The sequence below is a fragment of the Hippocampus guttulatus genome, chromosome 5, assembly GCF_054856545.1.
Source record: "Hippocampus guttulatus isolate MCC_2025c chromosome 5, RoL_Hgut_1.0, whole genome shotgun sequence".
In the NCBI taxonomy this organism is placed as follows: Eukaryota; Metazoa; Chordata; class Actinopteri; order Syngnathiformes; family Syngnathidae; genus Hippocampus; species Hippocampus guttulatus.
Window position 1 is genome coordinate 23703247 of NC_141265.1, and position 18588 is coordinate 23721834.

At 41.6% G+C, this 18588-nt stretch overlaps 1 protein-coding gene and 1 pseudogene across 3 annotated transcripts; one reads left to right on the top strand and one right to left on the bottom strand.

Moving 5' to 3' along the window:
* Positions 1 to 212: 212 nt before the first annotated feature.
* LOC147205576 (uncharacterized) lies at positions 213 to 3082 on the top strand (annotated as a pseudogene).
* A 13828-nt stretch (positions 3083 to 16910) lies between these two features.
* Positions 16911 to 18557, bottom strand: LOC147205577 (uncharacterized). Of its 3 annotated transcripts, none has more exons than XM_086112316.1 (6): positions 18409 to 18557; positions 18237 to 18291; positions 17800 to 18150; positions 17643 to 17706; positions 17358 to 17467; positions 16911 to 17184 (listed from the first exon to the last, which is right to left on the bottom strand). In XM_086112316.1, exons 2-5 carry the CDS (start codon positions 18252 to 18254, stop codon positions 17427 to 17429), a joined length of 474 nt encoding a protein of 157 aa, XP_085968442.1. In that variant the 5' UTR covers positions 18255 to 18291; positions 18409 to 18557; the 3' UTR covers positions 16911 to 17184; positions 17358 to 17426. The 3 variants fall into 3 exon arrangements, with proteins under 3 accessions (XP_085968442.1, XP_085968443.1, XP_085968441.1); XM_086112317.1 differs by having other exon boundaries at positions 16922 to 17207; positions 18249 to 18291; XM_086112315.1 differs by having other exon boundaries at positions 16923 to 17207.
* Between the last annotated feature and the right edge of the window lie 31 nt (positions 18558 to 18588).

Genomic DNA, 18588 nt, shown 5'->3' on the forward strand with positions numbered 1-18588 from the left:
TGTTTGAAGAAATGCAAGGAGAAACGTGGACCGAAACGGAGCAAAAAGTGCAGAAAATCTTTAAGGAGCAATTGCAATTAAAGGAGACAATCGAGGTGGAAAGAGCCCACCGCACGGGGAGACACGAATCGGGAAGACCTCGACCAAGGCCAGTCGTGGTGAAGTTTGAAAAATATAAGGACAAAACAGTGATACTACAATTCATAAACACAATGTATAGCAACGGTCTTTTCCCAGTCATTCTGAGACCCAGCAGAATAACAGTTGATACGGCCACATTGATAGATAATATATTTATAAATAAGATTGAACATAAAAAGGAAAGTGGACTCCTCATAACTGATATAAGTGACCATCTACCGGTCTTTGCAGTCCTATACAATTACTTCGATAGAAAAACAATACCAACTACCCACACATCAGAAATAAGACTCAGAACCCAACATTCCATCTCAGCTTTCAAGCTCGACCTAGACAAGCAAAATTGGTCTGAAGTCTACACAAACGATGACCCAAATACTGCGTTTGATGCATTTCAGTCAACCATAACCTCCCTATACGAAAAACATTTCCCAGTAATTAAAGTCACCAGAAAGTCAAATGAACAAAGTAAGCCATGGATAACAAAAGGCATAGAAAATGCATGTAAAAAGAAAAACAATCTATACAAATCGTTTCTAAAATCCAGAACTAAAGAAGCTGAAACAAAATATAAGACGTATAAAAACAAATTAGTAAACATTATAAGAACTAGCAAGAGAGACCATTTTCACGCATTATTAGAACAAAACAAAAGCAACACTCAAGAAATATGGTAAATCTTAAATCATGTAATTAGAAATAACTCCAATAAAGTAGATTATCCGGAGTATTTTATGAAAGACAAAAATAGCATTATTGAGGAAACTGCAGAAATAGCAAATGAATTTAATGAATATTTTGTTAATATCGGCAGTAACTTAGCAAATCAAATTCCTGATCCAATAAATTCTTTTGAAATAGATAAATACATAGAAATAAATCCTTCCACAATGTTTCTTACTGCTGTGACTCCAAATGAAATATTAAATATTGTAAAAACATATCAAAGTAAAAAGTCAACTGACTGTTTTAATATTGATATGTCAATAGTAAAACAGATTATAGAATTTGTAGTGCGACCCTTTACATATATATGCAACCTGTCATTTAAAAACGGTATTTTTCCATCAAAAATGAAAACAGCCAAAGTCATTCCAATTTTTAAAAGTGGGGATAGACAATTCTTTACAAATTATAGACCAAGATCACTGTTATCACAATTTTCAAAAATATTAGAAAAATTATTTTCTCGCAGACTTGACAACTTCATATGTAAATACATGCTATTAAGTGAAAATCAATATGGCTTCAGAGAAAAACGGACCACCTTAATGGCAGCAATGGAGTTTGTGGAAGCAATAGCTACTAATATAGATAATAAAGAATACACGATCGGGATTTTTCTTGATCTAAAAAAAGCTTTTGATACTATAGACCATACTATATTATTGAATAAATTAGAGAGATATGGCATCAGAGGCACAGCATATAAATGGATTGAAAGTTATTTAGAAAACAGATATCAGTATGTGCAGTTCAAAAACAAAAAATCCAATCTACTGAAGATTATCCATGGAGTGCCTCAGGGGTCAGTGATTGGACCAAAACTATTCATTTTATATATAAACGATATCTGTAGGGTATCAAATCAACTCAAATCCGTCCTATTCGCTGATGACACAACCTTTTACTGCTCTGGAAAAAATATGAAACAACTCCTGAAAAATGTGGAAAATGAATTGACAAAATTAAAAAACTGGCTCGACAGAAATAAACTATCTTTAAATTTAACAAAAACTAAGTTAGTTGTCTTTGGCACGAGACCAATCAAAGACCAAGTTAAAATAAAGATAAATTCAATTGAAATAGAACGAGTCTATGAAAATAAGTTTCTTGGACTAGTAATAGATACAAAACTATCCTGAAGCCACACATAGATAACATAATAAAAAAAATATCCAAAACTATCGGGATACTCCACAAAACGAAGGATATGTTGAGCAAGAGCTCCTTGTATACATTATATTACTCATTATTACTCCCATATATGACCTACTGTGTAGAAATATGGGGAAAAGCTTGTAAAACAAACACACTCCCTGTTTTAAAACTACAAAAAAGGCAATCAGAATAATCAATAGGTCTAAATATATAGAACCCACAAATCCAATATTCATCAGATTAAACACAATGAAATTCTACGACTTGGTTGACTTCAAGATTACCCAATTAATGTATAAAGTACATAATCTCCTCTGCCAAAATATCCAGCAGCTTTTTGAAATTAGAGAGAGCTGTTATCATCTAAGGGGTTCAAATCAATACAAAAAATCCAGAACAAGAACAAACATCAAACAAAGGTGTGTATCAGTAATAGGTGTCAACCTGTGGAACAAGCTTGAAACGGACCTGAAAATGAGCAAATCGTTGGAGGAGTTCAAAAACCAATTCAAAAGATTAGTACAAAAAAACTACATGAATCAGAATTAAAAAGATAAATTTGATATACTATAAAATATAGTAAGACAACCGTTTGTTCTTGTCTTGGATTTGATCAACTTATCAATTGTATTCAAGAAATGAAAATTGTAATGAATATCAGAAAATTGAAATACAAAAGGAGAAAGAATAACTATATATATACAAACCAAAAGGTGTATAAATAGGAAAGTATAGTATACATAAGGGTAAAAGTATTTGATGATATGTAGATTTGTCTTTTCTTCTTTGTTTTGAAAAATGATCTAATCAAATTGCTTTAAAATAAGGGGTAGGACCAGATAAATTACTTACTTCTTCCTACTCCCTTGAGCATACAACCGTGATGATGTGTGTTTTCTTCTTTGATCTACTTTCTAATTTTCCTTACATAATTTTTGTTTGACTTTTGTCAACCTGTTACTGTGTATACTATATATGCTCAATAAACAATAAACAAACAAAACAAACAAACAAACATTTTGTGGCAACCAGGTTTTGATTTCTTTCAGGCAGGATATAAGTGGCCTTAATGAGAAGGCGTCTTTTTTGCTCAGTGGGACATAGATCTGGCAGTCATCTGCATAGCAGTGGTAATAGAGGGTTCCGTCCTTTTCGCAATTACCCACAATGCACTACCGGCGGCCATATTGGAGGGCTGTTATAACCAAGCCATACACGAAGTCTCTTGTGAATGTCCATTCATCCAAGAATATGCCGCTGACATGTGCTATTGTCAACTGTCATAACCGAGGTGGGAGGGATAAAAAGAGTTTTTATCGCATTCCTAGGGTTACGAAAGGCCAAGGAGAGGCGGCAGAAAAGAAAAGTGAGCGACGTAGAAGACAGTGGCTTGCTGGTATCAACCGTTCTGATGTGGAAAATTACGACCAACTTCGTGTGTGTTCTGATCACTTCATATCGGGTATGTAAACAAAACTTCGTCATAGTTATAGAGTTAATGTATCAGGCAATAATAGATAATGTTAACATGAAAAACAAAGAGTCCTATGGCACGTATTTCGATCGAAATGCATAATGTGCACATGGTACACCGTGTACATTGTCATTCTCCTTGTGTCGTGTCATGGCATAGTTCATATTTCCCTATTTCTTATCTACTGGTATATGGATAATAGTAGTAGAAATTATGTTTATATTATAAATGTGTATTTATAAATTAATATGATTTTTAGAGTTTAGCACTGGTACTATATAATGTACTACATGAGAAGAAAAATGTAACTAGCCTGGTGTAAGGTATACATTCTCATTAAATGTTATTCCACTGTGAGTAAGCTAAAGCAATCCCTCTTGCTATAAATAGTTAATATTTATATTTGCATTTCAGGAAAGCCTCACTTGGATGATAAAACTGATCCCGATTGGGCACCAAGCAAACTATTAGGGTATGAAACTCCAAGATCACCATCAAAAGCTGCTATGAGACATGAGAGACCTCTAAACAGGAAAGATGCAAGGAAAAAGACTGAAGCCGCTATGAGTCTTTTGGAACTCAGCACATACTTGCAAGCTGACAGTACAGCTGATTTACCAGTGGAAACAGAAGAATCATTACCAGAGGTACCTGAGGTGGTAGAGGAATTGTCTGATGCTGAGAAGCTGGATTTGGCAAATGAAGAAATTTCTCAGCTGAAGAAAGAAAACCAACTATTGACAGAGCAAAATGAGTGTTTGAAGAGCATAGTGCATAAGATGAAGGCAAACTTGCCAGAGGACTTTGAAAATGACAATGATAAAGTTAAATATTACACCGGGTTACCAAGTTTGTTGACACTAATGGCACTGTTCAATCTTTTGGCTCCTGAAATGAGTGAAAATAGAAATTCAACTTTGAAACATTTCAAAAACTCATGATCACACTGATGAGATTAAGACTTAATATGCCAATTATAGATCTCAGTTAGGGTTTTCCTAGATCTAAAAAAAGCTTTTGACACAATAGATCACAGTATATTATTGAAAAAAATAGAAAGATATGGCATTAGAGGTGTAGCTTATAAATGGATAAAAAGTTATTTAGAAAACAGATATCAGTACGTGCAACTCAACAATAAAAAAACGAATCAACTGAAAATCACTCACGGAGTTCCTCAGGGGTCAGTGCTTGGTCCAAAACTATTCATCTTATATATAAATGATATCTGCAAGGTCTCAAAACAATTTAAATGTGTCCTATTTGCTGATGATACAACTTTCTACTGTTCTGGAATAAATCTGAAACAGCTCCTGACAACCGTAGAAAACGAATTAAACAAATTAAAAAACTGGTTCGACAGAAATAAATTATCACTTAACCTGAAAAAATCAAAGTTAATTGTTTTTGGCACAAGACCAATCAAACACCAAGCTAAAATTATGGTAAACTCAATTGAGATAGAAAGAGCGTATGAGACCAAGTTTCTCGGATTAGTAATAGACTCAAAACTATGTTGGAAGCCACATATCGATAACGTAAAAAGAAAAATAGCCAAAACCATAGGGATCCTCTACAAAACCAAGGAAGTGCTAAATAAGAGATCTTTGTACACATTATACACTTCATTATTATTACCATATATGACCTACTGTGTGGAAATATGGGGAAATGCCTGCAAAACAAACACACTCCCTATTCTCAACCTACAAAAAAAAGCAATTCGAATTATTAATAGATCAAAATATACGGAACCCACAAATCCACTAATTATCAAATTAAATACGATGAAATTTTATGACCTGGTTGACTTTAAAATCGCCCAATTAATGTACAAAGCACACAATAACCTGCTCTGCCAAAACATTCAGAAGTTTTTCGAAATTCGAGAAAGCAGCTATGATTTAAGAGGTACCAACTTATTCAAAAAACTCAAAACAAGAACAAACATCAAGCAAAGAAGTGTATCTATCAAAGGTGTTAATCTGTGGAATAATCTCGAAACGGACCTGAAAATGAGTAAATCGCTTGCTGAGTTCAAAAACAAATTCAAAAAAAATAGTACAAACAACCTACATCAATCAGAGTTAAAATGATAAATTCAAAACATTAAATATAATGATAAATCAGAACTAAGTTGATAAATAGAGAAAGGTATATAAATATCCATTATGAATACAAGAGAAAATTGACACAAGAGTGTCAGGGTGTGGAAGTATATAATCCCGATACAAACCAAAAGTTGTAAAAATATCACGGTTAAGGGTAAAGTATGAGCCTTAATGGAGACTTCTTTCTTCTTACTTTTTTCTTTTCTGATTGATATAAAAATGATTTATTAGATACAATCACATAACGGGGTAGGACTAGATAAGTTTTTTACTTCTTCCTACTCCCTTGAACATAATAACTGTGTTGAATGAAGATTGATTTCTTTCTTTTTACTTTTTTTATCTACCTTATTTTCTGTCAAATTCTTACTGTATATATGTTTTATGTTCAATAAACAAACAAACAAACAAACAAAGTTACAGGTTTGGAGTTTCAAAAACAACAGTGTCTAAAGCATTCATGGATACACTGAATCTGATGTATTATGTGCTGCAACCTTTAGTGCGATGGCCGGAGCGAGATGAACTTCAGGACACAATGCCTGTGGCTTTCCGTAAATACTTTGGTCGCAGTGTTACCTGTATTATTGACCGTTTTGAAATTTTCACCGACAGACCTTCCAACATGACTGCAAGGGCACAAACCTGGTCCAACTACAAGCATCATAATACAGCGAAGTACTTAATAGGGATTACTCCTCAGGGAAGTGTCAGTTTCATCTCAGAAGGCTGGGGTGGAAGAGTGACTGACAAGTACTTGACATTAACTGTAAATTTTTGAATAACCTTATAAATGGAGATCTCATACTACCAGACAGAGGATTTGACATTTAGGAAGTGGTAGTACTTGTGGGAGCAGAAGTTAAATATCCAGCTTTCATGAAAGGGAAAACACAGCTGAGTGCGACTGAAGTTGAATCGACAAGGAAAATAGCCAATGTCAGGATTCATGTGGAGCGTGTAATAGGAACTGTGCGACAGAAATTCATGATCCTTGGTGCTACTTCTCCAATAGATTACCTGACTTCAAAACCTGGTGATGAGTGTACAATTCTGGACAAGATTGTCTTTGTGTGTTGTGCCTTGACTAACATGTGTCCATCTGTTGTACCTTTCGATTGAAGCAGGCATAAACATTATTCTATTTGATGTGTAATATGTAACTATCAGTGGTATTGTGATACATATACTGTGGCAAAGTATATTTTACAAAGAACATTACAGATATGTTTTTGTTATTTATTCTGGAAGAAATAATTTTGTACTAATGGCAAATAAAACAAAATCTCATATTCAAGTATTACTTTATTTTTTCAATCACATTATCATATACCTTTGCAGGCATGAGTACATTCACGTTTCGTCCCACCAGGACTCATCAGTGCAGCATGGCTTTCCAAATATGGAAAACTGCAGACGTGTTTTTTTTGGGGGGGGGGGGGGTGATGGGGTGGCAATGAGAGTTATGAAGCACATAACCCAACAGATCAATAATCCCAAATTATGGTAGAGTTCATCGCTTGCATTTCATGTTTTTAAGAAAGTTACCTTCAAGACAGTCAGGACAAAACCAATCGCCACTCGGTTCCTTCCGTAATTTCATACACGACAAGTGAACCATTCATAAAGTTTGTTAGGACAGTCGTCTGAGTCACAAGCAACCATTATTCTGTGTCTGTCCCCATTGCAGATAGAGTAGAGACTAAGACTTTCATCAGGGGTGTCAGATGCAGATGGTCCGCTTGTGTCTCGCTTTGATGACCGAGCTGTCTTCTTTGATGGTCTGGTCTCTTTAGCTTTCTTCGACGGTTTAGCAAACTTTGTGGCTTTACTGGTTGTGGTGTCTGGTTAAGAACTGGTCTTGAACTGTAAAACTTTCCTTCTAGTTCCGGCAGGACCACAGTAGCGAAGAACTTGGATGACAGATTAAGCAGCCTCTTCCACTCCTCAGGATTGGGCTCAATCCTTTCCACAAACATGTCGTCCTTTGGTGTCCAAACAATGAAGTCACAATAGTTGACATCACAAAGGAAAAGTTGAGTCTGTACTTGGGAGTAGTAGGCATGATTCCTCTTAAATTTCAGTCCTGAATCAGTGTCCTCCATACATGAGCCCTTGTCAGACCCGATCTTCTTGTCACGCATACTATATAGGCACTTAACTTCCAAGCACCCTTTGCCACAGCAGTCACATTCTACTAAACCGTCCGGAGAAGCTCCCAAATGTAGATACTTCGGATTTAGGAACCGTCACGTTACGCACGAAGCAGGGAAAGGAACTGCTTCGTACGTAACAGGGCAAACGAGAATAAGTGGATCCCCGAAAAAGCAGACACCGACAAGGACTTCGTCAAAACAAAAATATTTATTAGTAAACAAAAACCCCGCCAAATAAACAACAGAAAGTGCTGGTAAAAACGAGAACCAGGAAATAAGGAAACGCGACAACAGAAAACGCTTGCAAAAAATGGCAAGGAAGATATGTTAAAACTTAGTGATGGGTCCAGCGACACCGATGCGTTGACGCATGCGCCGGGCTCACAGAGCAAACCACGTGTCGGTGCATGTGCTGCTTCATTACGTCACGTGATTGACACGTGAACTGCACCGGCGCAGTTTAGACTGCATTGGCTGCGTTGACACAGTCCGGGCTGCTAATTGACACATCGGCTGCGTTGACACAGTCCAGGCTGCTAATTGACACGTGAACTGCACCTGTGCAGTTTAGACTGCATCGGCTGCTTGGCACAGTCCAAGCTGCGGCACTTAGTCCAGGGGGCGTCGACTCAGTGCAGGGGGCGTTGACGCAGCAAAAGCCCGCACAGTGTATCCTAAGGAAGTGCGTCTGGCGACACGATGCCGATTGCCGAAACAAGCCAGACCTCACCCTCGCTCGAATAAAAATATATGTTTGGGCAATACGGAAAACACACTGATTATCAGAAAAAATGTGTCCGTCTGACTTCGAGCGTCATGTCGGCTGTCATATAATAGGCTATTATTATATGAGAAGTGCTTTATGAACGTTTGTACTGTACGTCATACTCCAGTTGATTGAGAGGTCCCGCCTATAAGGGGAGTTCCAGAAAGTGACTGCGAGTGAGCACACCGCATGTTTGATGACTCTGCCACGTTGCTATTAAAAGTCACATAAAACGTAAACCTTGTCTGCTGACCATCATTACATCGGCTGGGCTAGTTTAGCTGTTGTCGTAGTTCAAAGCTTAATATGTGGCGTGGGTTGGGTCGGCGCCGCGAGTACGTGCTCGCGCTCACGCGCTCACAGCAGAGAGCAGCAGACTATCGACTGCTGAGACGCGCTTCACTCGAGTGACGTTGCTACAGTACGTGCATATTATGGAGCAGCTTCCGGACAAATACAAATTGTCCGCCGTGTAGAGCCAGGTATTTATTAAAATCTCCTTGTCTCTCCAAGTGCCTCTCGGATTTTTGACATGTCTTATTCCATTGTGTGTGTGTGTTCTCCACAACAGGGGAAATAGCATGCATTAAACGCAACAGACTGAAATTTAAAACACTGGAGCATCTTATTTTTCTAAATCAAAATTTGTGAAGACAAAGCCCATAAGCATCCTCATTCACATGATTTTCACATTATTGAAACACATTGAATGATACAATATGAATGCATGGATGTGAATGATATTGTCAAGGGTCAATGTCATCTTTATTGTCAAATATGCTTTATGTATGACATGCAGCATAGATGAAATTTCTTCCTCTCAATCCTCAGTGCATACATGCATGCAAACATGCTGTGCATTAAACACACACAGCTAAGAAAGGATAGCAGCTACCCTGTATAAAAAAGACATGTAATCTGAACAGTATAGACAATATAAACAATATAAACAGCATAAACAACAACATAAAAATGGCGCTTGTGGCTATTGTGGGTAGAGTGAGGTAGTGCATTGTATACACGTCATCATCAAATCAGTTTGTTCAGTCTGTCAAGTGGGTTGGCTGCAGGGATTTTGAAGGTCCAGCAGGTGGCAGTGGTCAGCGACACAGTATCAGTACAGTATCAACACAGTGTGTCATTGTGTCGACACGCCTCATGAGGCCTCATGGACCCATCACTAGTTAAAACAAGTACTAGTTCACACACGATAATATAATGATTCCCCTGGGACAACGAAAATATAACTAACAGCAAATGGTATCGAACAATATCTATGATCATGGGCAACAGCAGTGGCACGGCAGGCAATACTCCGGCAATGAGTCGACCGCCGGAGCGCCAAGATATAGCAGGTGCAATCACTGGCAAATAGGCAGCAGGTGTGCAGGCGGCAGAAGTGAACGCGTGCCACCTGCTGCCGAATACGGAACATGACAGGAACAGTCCACAGTTTTGTGTCTTCAAATTGATGTGGTTTTTACAGTTATCTTTGATGTACTATTGCCTGGCAGATTCTTCGTGTTCACACCCCCATTTGACTGCATCATTTGTAAATCTGTATTCATTGGGGTAACATATTTGCTTCAGCAAACTTAATTACCATACTTTTTTTTTTTAAATGAGAACAGTGAAACAACTGTGATGAACGTCCAAGTATGTTAACAACATACAGTACATGTGTGACAACACAAGCAACAAAGTGCAACAATATATTGCCCATAAACTGCATCATATAGTACAGGTATATGACAAAATATAACAAAATTAGGACTATTTTCTCCCAAATGAGACACGTAAAACACACGCACACACACACGCACACACACACGCGCGCGCATACACACACACACACACACACACGCAAATAGCACTCGTGTTGTGGTAATTTCCTTCTCTGCGGACTGCTGCTCATTTTCCCGCTCATTTTTAAGTGGCGCAGCTCACTAAAGGGTCCGACTAGTATGTTAAATCACGCACTTTGGTTCCAACTTTCGCGTCGGCGACTCGGCACGACTGCGTAATCTACGCTCGGAGGGGGGCCACAGGGGGGGCCAGAATCGGTGCTACAGGGGCACTGGCCCCCGTTGCCCCCCCCCAGAACGGCCACTGCAGCCCAGCCCCCTCAGTGAAATTGATCCAGAATCCCCACTGCTTATTAGCGGTCCAGTTTGCGGAAGGTTTTTAGCACGATAACAGTCAAACCATTTCAGGAAACGTTTATTTACTCGACTGTCCGTCGAGCCGCATGCAATTCACCCTGAGCATGGAAACACCCAGAATCGGACTGAGCAAGAATCGCTTCCTTGTTTTTCAAAGTCTCGTAGATTTGAGTCTTTCAGACTCCAAGCGTCCCTTGAATGTTTCGTACTTTATAACCCGCTTCGTTTAATCAGATGCACTTCACCTACTGTTCCTCTTCGTTTGGATGCCATGATCTACAGGACGTAAAAATGTTCGCAATTCCAGTAAAACTCACTGCAATAAAGAGTCGCTTGCATGTCGTCGTTTTGGAATCAATGATTGAAAATAGCGGCGCGGACACACTTATTCCGTCGTATCGAGCGGAGTTACTTAATTTAATGCTACTACTTCCGTATCGTCTCCCCCTCCCTCCCTGTGCTCTGCAACTTCAAGTAACTGCGTCACCTGGTGTTGAAATGCCTGTCATTACAAGTCCAAATGAAATGAATACAATCATTTACATCGAACCTTAATTGTGTACTGTGCCAACCATCGGCGGGCTGGATTAAAAAGACCAGCGGGCCGAATTCGGCCCGCGGGCCGTAATTTGCCCAGGTTTGCTCTATACTGTACTGTATAAACAGTATCGGAATGTACGGAGGCCCTCTAATGCCAAGGTATGAGAAGAGAAAAACCCTTTTAGCTAATCTGGTCCCTCAATAATGTACAGTGGTACCTCTAGTTAGGAACGACTCTTCATATGAAATTTTCAAATTACGAAACGTCTTAACAGGAAACAATTGCCTGTTGTTAAGAAAGACATTTCAAGGAAGGTATAAATACAGTATGGTCCGCAAATCTCAGCTCCGAGTTTCCTGAACGCAACATGCTCATAGCTGCTCTGCCATTGGCTATTACTGAGTATCATCCTGGCATCCCATTGGCTAAGAAAGACTTCTACCGAATGTGTCTCGTATAGATAGATATCAATGTGTATGTTTCTACAGCAGGGGTGTCAAAAATCTCATTTCACATTGTGAGCTAAATATGGCCTCGGTAGATATCAAGTGGGCCGGAGCATTAAAATTATACCATACGTTGCTATAAATAACGACAGTATCATGTCTTTCCTTTGTTTTGGTATAAAGAAGCAAAAGAAAATGAGGAAAATGCAGAAATTTAATGAACATATCTTTTCCAAAACATTTCATGAAACACCTTAGATTTCCTGAGACAAATGTGCAATTTACCGTATTTTCACGACCATTCGACGCACCGTATGGTTGGGCGCAGTCTCATTAATGGGTGCTATTTCTGTATTTTACACATAGACAAAACGCACTGTATTATTGGGCGCAATTTTAAAGTGGTAAAACATACGCCAGCTTAAACATACGGCATGCATGCGCGCACGCTAAAAACACGTTAGCTTGTAGCATACGGTAGCATGCCAAGACATACAGATACAAGCTAAAAACACGTTTTTAAAAAGGCAACGAAGCAAAACTGAGTTCCGTTGTATTTTATTTAGCCATCGTACAATGTACTCACGTTTTTCAATCAATCATCACCCAGAAATCCATCAAAGTCCTCATCCTCTGTACCAGAATTGAACAATTGTGCAAGTACCGGTAATCCATCAAAAACGCCGTGTTCCCTCTCGTTGTCAGTCACTCTCATTGCCATGTGGCTCCACAGAAATGATGCCGGCTTTGCCAAAAAGTCGAACAACAGTGCAAGCAGACACGTTCGTCCAAGCAGCCACAATCCATTCGCAAATTGTGGCGTAACACTGCCTCTCACTCTTTGTAAAGTTGTGTTTGCCATCGATCATTCATTGTTCCCATGCCGCTCGCAACTTTACTTTGAACGCCCGGTTGATGCCGATGTCCAGCGGTTGGACTTCTTTAGTCAAGCCTCCGGGAATAACGGCAAGATCAGAGTTCATTTGCTTGACTTTGTTTTTCACCGCTGCTGTGAGATGGGCACGCATACCAAAAGCATAACCGATGGCTTGAAGTTTGAACTGAGCTTCGTAGGCGTGTCTCTTTGTAGAATTTATTTTCGGGGGTTCTTAGAAACCAAAACCGAAGTTGTTTTGCAAAAATGCACATAGCCACACTCTCTACAGGTGTTGGTACCTGCTTGTAGCGTACCTTTAGCGTCCACTTACACGCCCACCCTTCACTCATTGGCGGACCGCTTCCCCGCATGCCTGTCACTCACGTCTGCCTTTTCTCTCTCTTTCTCTCCATATATGTATATATACACGCCCACCCTTCACTGATTGGCCGACTTCTTTGCCGCATGCCTGTCCACAGTCACTTCCGCCTTTTCTCTATATAAACAGCGTGTCGGCTGTCAGTCAGGTTTTGTAACTCAGCGCATAGACAAGACGCTCCGCATCATAAGGCGTCCTGTCCATTTTGGAGAAAATTTTAGACTTTTAATGGCGCCTTTCGTCGTGAAAATACGGTACTTTTATCATTCACATATATGCATTGCAACTGATCTCACTGATTGTACAAAGGCACAAACTTTAACAAGTAATTGGTACTGAAAAATATAGTAATGCACTTTAAGATTAATGACATTTATAAAGAAAGGAAATTATAAACCATTACACATATGAAATCTAAATTTAATCCCTGCCTACACCTTACAAACTAAGAAGTGTGCTATTAAATGTGGAAATAAGAAAGTATTCACGTCTTGTAAATGTGTAAACTTCATTCATGAAACACACATACATCGTCGGAGAATACGGCTTTGATGCCAATGCTATTTCGCTAGCAATTAGGTAGCTGGCTTTTACCGCTGCTTTCCTGAGTTGTTGGCTCTGTATGAAAGTTGACTGCTGTTTCCTCAGACCTGCAATTCGTTGATCTTATCTCTTCTGGGTTGTCCTTGCAAGCCATCATATTTTTTGCTGTGAAGATTCTCATAGTTGCATTGAATATTAAATTCCTTCCATACCGAAACTTTTTGTCAACACACCAAGCACTAAGGTTTTCCGTGCATTTCTATGAATAAATAGACGTTGTCCAATTTTCGTTGAAAATTTTACACTCCCTATCTACTTTTCTCCGTTTGGATAGTGACATTTTTGCTAATGAGGGTGTAGGGGAGGGGTAGAGACTGGGGTAAGGACAAGGGTAGAAACACGTCCTAACAAGTAACAGATGGCACATTGATACCGTCTGCTGTGTTGAGACAGTCTCAGTGACAGACTGAGACTGCTGTTGTCTTCTTCTCTGATCAAAACAATGTTGTCTTCTACTCTGATCAAAACAGTGTGTCCCCTAGCGTATTATCGATGAATTGCATCTTATTAAAAATATTCATTCCGTGTCTTTTATGCATTTGTTTCACTTTTAAATTATCCTGCCAGAACCGGCCCCCAAGGAGGTTCGATCAGGCTCGCGGGCACTGCTTTACAGCGTCCTAGTCATTCGCCCCTCGGACCGTGAGGAGTTACGATAGTTTTATGTAAATGTGATTCACCCAGAAAAAGGCTGGGGCAGGCTCCAGCACGCCCCATGACCCTTGTGAGGATAAAGCAGATCAGAAAATGGATGGATGGATCACACTTTCAATTTCAGCTTCCAACACCCTTCGATACAAGTGAATATTACTTCACCCTTGAGGTTTTTTTGGCTTTGGCTGATTTGATCGAGTCGCTTACCCATTGATCAAGGGGTTGGTGGTTTGAATTCCACCTCTGATGTCAGTTATTGCAAATGTGGATGGATTTGAAATGCTGATAGGTTTGACCACAATGACGAAACATAATTCAGTATTCATTTGGTATAATTTCATATCAGTGCCTTTTAATGATCCATTCCACTGGCATTCCACATGAGGGTAACACATTGTTTCCGCTTTGACATTGCAGCTCTCACCTGCTTAGTGTAGCTCAGTGGTTAGTGCGAATGAAAAGTGCAAGGGATTTGCATGTCAGACAGATAACAGTTTAACTTCTTTTTCATGTAATATTATTCAATTGTATTTAATAGTGTTTTCATATCCTTTAAGATCTTATGATATACCTAAATCATATTTTAATATTTTACAATTGTTTTTTTAAATTCCTGTATTTATGCTTACATACTAGTTAAGTTTTCTCACCCCTTAAAATTTGACTTTTGTTTTTTAAAATTAATTTTCAATGGAACATCCATCCATCAATTCCTAATCCACTTATCGTCATGAGGGTCGCGGCCGCGCTGGAGCCTCTCCCAGTTGCCTTCAGGCAGTAGGCGGGGACACCCTGAACTGATTGTCACCCAATCCAACATTTGACATTAATTATCTCATATCATGAGAATTGGGTTGCAATATTGTTGCCGTTCAGGATTTCAGCATTCATACCCAATTCCTCCAGAAATTACACAGTCTAGTCAAAACTTTGGAACACATCCACTTCGCCATATTTCACCCAATTGAAACAGTTCCAACTTCCAATGATTTTTCTTATGTCACAAATTAATGGTTTTCCCTGAATTCTGCCTTTCGTACCCACAAAAACTCCATTCATTTTCAATGACACTTAATATTTAAAAGGTTTGACAATGTTCCCATTTGAAATTCAAAATGTATTTTTTGTGAATTACTTTGTGAATCATTTTTCACATATTTGCATGTACCAAAAATGACCAACTTTTCACCCCCAAAATTCCCAAAGTAAAACACACTGTATTGAACTTTTTTTTTTCACTCCTGCTCAACATTTCTTGATTGATTCAAACATTATATTTGCAAGATGTTCTGCTAATTCAAGCCATCTCAGTTATTGTTCCCATCCACAAAAGTCACATTTTCAAAAGCAATTTTTACATATTCACCTACAGTTTCCACATTTTTTGACCGATTCAAACCACTCCGACTTCAACACGTTTTGCTTTTTCCCGGTCATTATATATCTGCATTGTCATTCAATACCATGAAACATCACACATTATGCAAGAGCATTACACAAATTCCAATTCAGTTTCTCCAGAAATTGCATCAATTTATCCAGTGCAGACTCCTTCAGTCTATTTATGTTATTTTATTTTTGGCAACAAGTTAATAGACATGCCCTAAGACTCATTAAGGTACTGATTGATCAGAGTTTCGCAAAAGATCTGCGATCCCTAGGCTCAAAGGTGCGGATCAAACCGTCGCCAATTCCTAGTGGATCGCAGTGAAGTCCGTAAGGGAGCCTCCACGCCGAATTGACGGGACTTTCCATCACTGGAGAGTTGGTGCGAAGTGGTAATGACCTTCGGGTCAGCAAAATCCCGCGGGACCGCGTCCGGCGGTTTACAAATCCACCACAGTCCTGGCGTTAAGCGCCTAGCAAGGTGTCGGACCGGATCCCCAAGCCGACCATCCCCATGGGTTATGAAGGAATGCCCACCCTTCAAAATAAAACACCGGGCCCGGCGCATCCACGGTCCAACCTCGGGTGCTGCAGACCCCCTGGACCACCACCGTCGGCCACCGCGCTGCCGTGGACCCTGGCCACGGGGTCGAAGTGCGGGGGCGGGGTTGCGACCCGTCCCCCTCCCTCACGCTACATAGCCCCCAGGATGGCGATTCCCCCCCCCCCCCTCTTCCCCTCCCCTCTGCCCCATCAACCCGTTTCCCCCCTCTCCCGATCCCCCAACCTCAAGAAGTCCGGCGGCGATGGCGCGGGGTGTCGGGGACAGGCTCAGATGAGGGCCCACGTCCCTAGCTCCACAACCACACGTCGGCGGCCGTGGCACGATGGTCGCTCCCCTTGCGAACTGGTGATGGTGCAGGGGAGAGGCAGCGACCACGGTGGCGGAGCAGGACTCTCTAGTCGCAGCGCTGCTCCCCTCAATCCGAGGAAGGGCCAATAAAAGGCGGCCTAAACACGCCCATCACCGCCATCGATCGGCTGGAGACCCGCCTCCGGCAGATTCATCCTTTATGCGGGCGAAACAAATACAAATATAAAAACCGGACTGCTTTCCTGGAAATCGGCGCTTGGAATGTACGAACCCTGATGGACAATGCAAGAGCAAAGAGACCGGAGCGCAGGACTGCCCTCATCGCCCTTGAGATTCAGAAGCTCGGCCTGGACATTGTGGCCCTCTCCGAGACCCGTCTTCCTGGTGCCGGGCAGCTCGAGGAGCCTCGGCACGGGTACACCGAGCTGTGGAGGAGAGAAGAATTCACGGTGTAGGGTTCTGCGTTAAGTCACGTCTGGTTAGGGATCACAACATCATCCCCGTAAGAACTTCTGAGAGACTCATGTCCATCACCCTACCTCTGTGTCAATCCCAATCCCTTGTCATCATCAGCGCCTACGCACCTACCCTGGACGCCTCGGAGGAGGCGAAGGAGTCCTTCTATGCCGCGCTGCGTGGCCTGATCCTCCGCGTCAACCCCCGGGATAAGCTCTTGGTTCTGGGGGATTTCAATGCGCGGGTGGGCCGGGACCATCAGCTTTGGGGAGGGACTCTGGGGAAGGAAGGCGTTGGCAACTGCAACGAAAATGGAGAACTACTCCTTGGTCTCTGCGCAGAGACGGAGATGGTAATAACCAACACACTGTTTCGGATGGCCAACAAGCACAAGACCACCTGGCAACATCCAAGATCCGGCCACTGGCACCTGATCGATTACGTCCTTACCCGAATCTGCGACCGATCCGACGTCATGGTCACGAGGGCCATCCGCTCCATGGATGACGGATGGTCCGATCACAGGCTGGTAGCCTCAAGACTTAGGCTGAAGATCGCGCCTGCGAAAAGAAGGAAGAAGATCCCCAAGAGGATACGTTTCAATGTTGGGCTGCTGAGGAATCCCCAAGTCCTCGAACAGTACCAGACGTCCCTCGCGGACAAACTGGACACTCAACCTCGGACCCTTCCTGCCACTGTCCACTCAGACTGGGAGCACTTGAAAACTGCGCTCACCAAATCCGCGGAAGAGGTCCTCGGTGTCCAGAAGAGGAGAAATCCCGACTGGTTTGCCGAAAACCTGGAAGAAATTGAGCCACTGATTTCAAGAAAGAGAGAGGCTCGCATTGCATGGCAGAACTGCGTTTCCTCCAAGAGACTTGAAGAAGCCTACCGGACAGCCAAGAGTGAAGCACAGAGAGAGATCCGGAGGATCCAAAATCAATGGTGGGTCAACTTTGCCCACCAAATGCAGAGTTCCGCTGACCGTCACGATACCAGCTCCTTCTTCGAAGCAACGAGGAAGATCATCGGTCCGGCTCACAGTCCTCCAATGGCTGTGAAGGCAAAGGACGGCACCATCCTGCAGGAAAAGGAGGATACTCACCAGCGATGGAAGGAGCATTTCATGGAGCTCCTGAACCGTCCGACATGCGCAATAGACGGCTTCCTCGATCCTGTCCCCCAGCTCCCCGTGCAACACTGGATGACGGAGCTGCCGACTCTCCGGGAGATCTCCGGAGCCCTGAGGAGGATGAAGAAGAACAAAGCTGCTGGAGTCGACGACATCCCCGTAGAACTTTTACAAGCTGGGGGTGCACATCTCCTCACCCGCCTCCACACCTTCATCCTTCAATGCTGGATCGAGGAGACGGTGCCTGGGGAACTGAAGGACTCCGATATTCAAGAAGGGCGACAAACTCGACTGTGGAAACTATCGTGGAATTTCGCTGCTGTCAACTGCTGGAAAACTCATCTGTCGTATACTGGCCGACCGACTCACCTGTCTCGCTGAGCGGGTTCTTCCGGAGTCCCAGGCGGGCTTCCGTCCAGGAAGGGGAACCGCGGACATGGTGTTCTGCGCCAGACAGCTCCTGGAGAAGTGCCGGGAGCAGCGGAGGGAGTTCCACGCCATCTTTTATGATCTGGCCAAAGCGTTTGATTCTGTGCCCCGAGCAGCACT

Bases quoted from the DNA above. Each gene is read 5' to 3' on its own strand.
- LOC147205577 (XM_086112316.1), bottom strand. The intron at 17,707-17,799 runs GTAGGCTTCTTC...AATTTCTTCCAG, and splicing joins GCTTCACTCTTGGCTGTCCG to GTTTTCGGCAAACCAGTCGG. The intron at 17,468-17,642 runs GTGAGCGCAGTT...TTCTTTTCGCAG, and splicing joins GGACCTCTTCCGCGGATTTG to GCGCGATCTTCAGCCTAAGT.